The 6,450-nt window shown below is 38.8% G+C and overlaps 1 protein-coding gene across 1 annotated transcript; it reads right to left on the reverse strand.

Moving 5' to 3' along the window:
* Nucleotides 1-1,755: 1,755 nt before the first annotated feature.
* Nucleotides 1,756-6,038, reverse strand: LOC111046638 (the record flags this gene model as incomplete). Its single annotated transcript, XM_039445384.1, is given in 3 exon segments — nt 1,756-2,584; nt 4,287-4,564; nt 5,894-6,038. Coding segments are annotated over 3 exon segments (976 nt in total), but the record flags the coding sequence as incomplete, so codon positions are not given.
* Between the last annotated feature and the right edge of the window lie 412 nt (nt 6,039-6,450).

Here is a 6,450-nt window from a genome sequence, read left to right on the forward strand (position 1 = left end):
TTTATTTAAATTATTATTCATAATTTATTGTTGAGTTGTGAAGTATATTATTATTTTTATGTAATGTAACTAATAATCGTGGGTCAAGTGGAAGAGGGGGCTCTTATTGCCTCAATTTCGCCCACATCACTTTTGGAATTGTAAAGTGTAAATAAAAGGCATTTATCCATCTATCTATCTACTCAAATCCTTCCACATCTGGTTCCCCCCACTTGTCACAGCCCCTTCCTTAGTAAACACCACCCTCCCACCCTTAACAAACAGCCAAGCAAACAATTACAAATTATTTTCTCTTTTTATTCCCGACTTGATATTTACTTCTCATTTTAGAATCCATCTCCATAATTCTCATGGAGCCTCAACCAAACCAAAGTTATTCGGTGCCTCTACAATAATATCCTTCTCCCCTCTCTACCCTTACTCCCATCTGCTACTCCCTCCTGCCCTGTCACACATTTTGGCAAACGATTGCATATTTACTTAATATTTTCTTCTCATTTTCAACTTCATCTCCATAATTTTCATCGTGACTGAACAACGAGCATCTGTATTACATCCTCTTCCCTTCACTTCTCCCTGCCTTGCCACCCCCTCTGCTCTTCAAAGACACAGTCAGACAAACATATAACATATTTATTCTAATTAATAATCATTGTTGAACGAAAATCCAAATTAAATGCTGTAAATCACCCCGAAGATTTCTGCTACTGCAATTCAATTTTCAATTTATTCAATTTATTAAAAACACACAAAACAAGACAAAACAAAATTACAAAGAATTACGAAACAAATAAAATGTTACAAATATAAAAAAACATGGGCTTTGTGGCTGGGTGTGTTGGAGAAGAGAAAAAAAGAGAGGAAGATACCTTAGCCAACTATGGTTTCCCATGTAATAGGCAGGCAAAGAAGAGAAGAGAAGTAATGAGGAAAAAAGGGAAGGGAGAAATGGGGGGAAGGAAGAAAACAGAGGAATAGGTACTCAAAATAAAGGTAAGCGAGTCCACTGAAAAATGAAAAAAACTAATGAAAAAACAATGCTGGAGCAGAAATCTCCAGTCATATATCTAAATGGAAGAAGAAATTACTGTATGTCCAGTTTTTTATATCCAGTTTAATTTTTCCGCTGATCTTATTGTCCATGAGAAAGTGATTTGGAATGAGGTTTACTATTTTAGTACCTATGTAAATTAACTGCCTCCTTATACATTCAATATTAGTTTTATAGGTTACATATTTGTTAGCAGTGGCCCTTAGATTATAATAATTAAGTGTAGAGTTTATTGTGAGAGGAAAAATCGGATCTATATTGCAAATATTGACAACAGGGTAACCAGCTAGATGAGAATTCGCTGAGCACTACTATACAAAAATTATTTGTCAGCCCGGGAATCGAACCCAGTACCTCCTAATTGCCTGTCAAGAATGACCCTTACACCAAATTGACAATCTCTGGATAGCAGCGCTCATTTTATACGAAACCATAGCGGCCAGCCAGTCTGAGGATTTAATTTGGATTTTCGTTTAACAATAATTATTAATTCATTAGCATTTGAATAGAATGTAATTTCTCAGTAATTTCCATCTGTAGACATATTATTCTCTTCATTTATAGAATAGAATTATAGTACGCTTTAAAATTAATAAAATAATAATACAAATTGTAATGTAACTACTAGTTTCGGTGATTATACCATCGTCAGGTTCGATCACCACAACTAGTACGGTAGTTACATTACAATTTGTATTATTGTTTTTTAATATTTTATCAATTTTAAAGGGTACTATAATTCTATTTTATAAATAGAAGAAAGTAGCCCTGAATTTATACATTTTAAAAATATTCTCTTCATATTTTCTACAAATTCAACTTTTTCTAGCTTTCAACTTGATCTTCATAGTTTTCAACATGGTTCAACCAAGTTATCGTGCCTATAGTATCAAGTTATCCAGTTATTAAGTTATCTGCCTCTACTTCCCCTCACCCCCCTTTCCACCACTGCCGCCTCCCCCACCCCCCTTGACGCACAGTCAGGCAAACGACTGGTCCAACGAAACGGCCAGTTTATTACCCTTTTCCACCCAATTCTTCAACCTACCTCTAAGCTCCTCCAGCGATTTCGACTTAGCCTTGTTGATGCGCTTATACTTGACATCCTTGGGCTTAGTCACCGACCTATGGTTGCTCATCACCCTGTTGTAGGTCACGTGACAGGGTGGCTGAGACGATTGCTCGTCTGGAGTTCGTTCGAGTTGCTCGAAACCCGTATGATCCAGTTTCTCGAAGCTTCCGTAGTACATCTCCTTTAGGCGGCTGCGTTTTTGCGACCAAGAGTCCTCGGGGCACGATTGCGGGTGACTCGGGGGGTTTTGGGGCGTTTGGGGGCCCCCGGAATCGGCCCCCAGGCAGGTTTGGTCGCCGTCCGGGTCCTCTTCGACGCTGTAGACGGTTTCGAGGATCTCGGGTCGCCGCAGAAAACCGTTGCTGCGTCGTAGCGGCGGGTATTTGCCCGTCGGCGGCAGTTCGACTGCGTCGCTTACGCTGCGCACAATCGTCACGCCGTCTGACAGGCCGTGGAATGGTCTGCGACAAAAATATGCAAGAAATATGATTAATTCTGTCTGTAATTCAACAAAAATTTAAGTTTTGTCTTGTTTGACATTCGACAAAAATATTCAAAAATCATCATCAGAGACGTACACTACAATATAAACGAAATTTTTTCTCTATCAGTTACCTATACAATTTAAGGGGGGATTCTTGAAAATTCATGGTTTTTTCCGTTCCGAATCTACAATGTATTGCCGCATCTACAAGTGTTTACCTTGAAATTTTTAGATTTTAAATTTAGATTTAATTTACATTTTAATTTTAGATACCTTTTTTAGATCTTAATTACTCATTTATTTCATTTTTGTATGATTTATTAGTGTCTTCGGATGTGAATAACTTGGAAACGGTTTTCGCCATTCATTTTCTATCAAGTAAACCCCACGTTAGGGCTTATAATTATTTAACCATGCATCGAAAAATGAATGAAAATCGAAGGTTTGTAGAGCATCGAATTATTATCAACTTGATGTACAATTTTTGGATGAATTTAGCTGGATTCACACATAACAGTGACAGTGAAAATATAATCCCCATAAGTTTTAATGGTATTATTCATACTTACTCGGCCAGGCTGAGTGGGAATAGTATAATTAGAACTTGTGGGATTCAAAATATAATTTCTGTCTGTATGAAACAATGAATCTCATTTCCTCTGATTGGATATGGAATGCAGTTGAGAGACATCTTCTCAAGGTCCTATTTGATAAAACTAGACACAAACTTATCATTATTTTTGAAGGGACGGATTCAAGGATCCAAAGGTTCGAAAAACCCCACACGTCAACCGAAGCTTATTGTGTGTCCCAAGTAGTATGTTAGTTAGGCAAACAAATACCTGTGTTCTTTACAAGAACCAGGAGTTTTTCCCTACGCTAACATCCCATTCATCACCTGGTTGCTTGTCGCAATCCAGTGTGATATGCTTGGCAGTCTCTTCAGACTGATCAGTCCTCGTGACCTACGTGAGTTCCACTCGTGGCCTTCTTTGAAGGTCCTTCCGCTGAGGAAGGGGCGGCCAAGTTGCCTCTAGGGCGCCTGGCCACCCTTGACTCAGCTTCTTGTGCCTGGAGTTTCACCCATCTCTGGTCTCTTGGGGTTTTCTTTTTGCCCCTCCGAAACTCTGCAGTGTCGAAAGCCTCACCTCTCCCAAGAAGTTTTGCCTGAATGGCCGCCTTTATTTGAGCAGTGATACAAACTTAAACTGAAGCTTGGAAAGTCTGAAGACACCTCAGGAAGCATTCTCTCAACAACATGCAAATGATTGTTTATTAATATTTTGAATTTTAATATTTTAAGTGGTGAACTAATCATTTTCTATATTATGTCTACATCTTCTAAATCTTCAATTAACTAATAACTCAGTAGCAGTTTCTTCAAACTCATCATTCAATAGCCTACTTCACTTGGCAACAGTCAAATTTCAACTGAACGATTGTATAATAATCGAATCAGTGAAAATTACTACTGTAACGAATATCGCTGAAGGATGATCGACCACCGATAATCATTCATTACTATCGTTCCAGCCGCATCAATGACCACTGCAACAATTATCGCTGATCGATGATCGATAATCGTTCAACGACTATCGTTCCAGCTGCACCAGTGACAACATACCTTAAGCGTTTCACTTAGGTAGTTTTTTCTAATTTTTTTGATGAATTTTACAGACCTGTAATCGTCATCCTCCATTATAACAGCACTATCGCTGTCGTTGAGCGAATCTAGGTTGGCCTCTTCAGCCGCCTCCGCCAATCCGGCGTCGGCCAGCCGCTGTTGCAGTGAGCGAATGACCCGCTGCTGCCGGCTGATGACCGCTTCCCGCTGCGACAGGGCGCTGCTGATGTCGCGCTGCTTGCGACACAGTCGCGCCTCGAACAGCAACAGCTGTGAGCTTAGCACACGCAACTGCGAGCTGCGATCCTGACATAGGCGTGCGACCAAGTCTTCCTGCAACCAAACAAACACACAATAAACATTCATTATTGAATAAAATCCAATTTAAAGAGAATAAATTTCTTCAATCATATACACACACAAGATACAATATAATATACAAATGAATACATGCAAAATAATAACAACAATAATAATATTCTAAATTAAGAACTGTGGCGCAAAAAAAGGGTAGAATTGAAGGATTTTCCAACTATGGTTATCCATGTAGGCCTACTAGGAAAACCTCCAATCCTTGAGAAGGTAAAAATGTATCAGGAAAAGTGAATAGAAGGTAGGTATGAAAGGATAGCATGAAGGAAGGTAATGATGGAGTGGGAAGAATAGGACCAATTGGTAGAAAATGATTTGAAAGAAAAGACAGGAAAGTACGGCTCAACTCACACTTACGCGACTCAGGTCGAGAAGAGACTCGACTCTAGTCGAGAGCATGTGTTTCCAAATGGTGACACTCAGACCAGTCGATTCTAGTCTCCGCGACGTCACCATTTGAAAACACATGCTCTCGACTAGAGTCGAGTCTCTTCTCGACCTGAGTCTCGTAAGTGTGAGTTGAGCCTTACGCGACTCTAGTCGAGAAGAGACTCGACTCTAGTCTCTTCTCAACACAGCATGTCCAGTCGATTCTAGTCTCCGTGATCTCACGACTGTGAGACTGAGTCGAGCGTCGACTCGACATGTTGGTCGAGCCTCGACTTGAGTTGCGAAGTACCGTGCATTTTTAATGAAAGTGAGGTTATGTTTCATGAAAATGATGTTTTATAATTTTAGATAAGACAATATTACGAATTAGATAATACACCATCTTCATAAAACCTATTATAAAATTGTTTACATGCAAATTAGTGACGAATTAGATCTTATATTTTTAATAAAGTATGGTTAGAAAATAGAGTAGCATGGAACTGAAGTAGTGACAATGAGCAAGAACGTCGTAAGGTCGAGAGACTGGAGTATCCTCGACTGGAGTCGTACGATTTGAGTCGAGGTAGTGTGAGGTGAGCCTTAGTAATAGCATCTCATACTCATATAATTTAATAATTCATTATTGAATTAAATAGGAACCTACATGACTGCATCTTGAGTCTTTTAAGGAGGAGTTATTTTGCTATTACTTCAATCACCTTATCAATTTCGGGAAAGCTAAGGAGAAATGTGATCTTCTATATAATTTCTGCTTTTGGAATACGATTGTGGTACTATATTTACTAAATCAGAGATATGGTTATATAGTTACTGTAGGTGGTACTGGGTATCAAAAATAGTTTTTTTTGAGTTGTACATTAATTTCTGGAAAATTGAAGAATATTTTTGTGAGATTACCTGAGCTTTCATTCTCCTCCTCCAAATCATAACCTGTAGCGCCTGCATGCGATGTCTCTCTCTCAAGTCTTTTATCAGTTTTCTGGCCTCCTCTAAACTCCCCACCTCCTCCCCATTCGCCTCCTCAGCTGTCTCGTCCCCTGCACTAAAACAAACACACAAAAACTAATTGAAAAATCATATAAATCGTCTAAAAAAATAGTAGAATTCTCATAAAGTAAACACATCTTAAGTAGAAGTTTAGTTAGTAAGTTAGTAGAAGCTTAGTTTACAAGTTATACCATACAGAAACAATAGTATAAATAGATATCCCATGGTATAGGGCGTTTATGTCACAACTTTTACTGTTATTTCAAGCCGATAGTCCCCGTAGTTCTTTCCTGTGAAGCTTTATGACGCTAGTAGTCTCTCATACTGTGCCGTTCATACACTCTTACCCGGTCAAAACAGTGAAAATCGACAATATCCACAGTAATCGGCTTGAGATAACAGTAAAAGTTGCGACATAAACGCCCTATACCATGGGATATCTACTTTCGCTATTGTTTCTCTATGGT

Source organism: Nilaparvata lugens, unplaced genomic scaffold (assembly GCF_014356525.2).
Source record: "Nilaparvata lugens isolate BPH unplaced genomic scaffold, ASM1435652v1 scaffold6801, whole genome shotgun sequence".
NCBI lineage: Eukaryota > Metazoa > Arthropoda > Insecta > Hemiptera > Delphacidae > Nilaparvata > Nilaparvata lugens.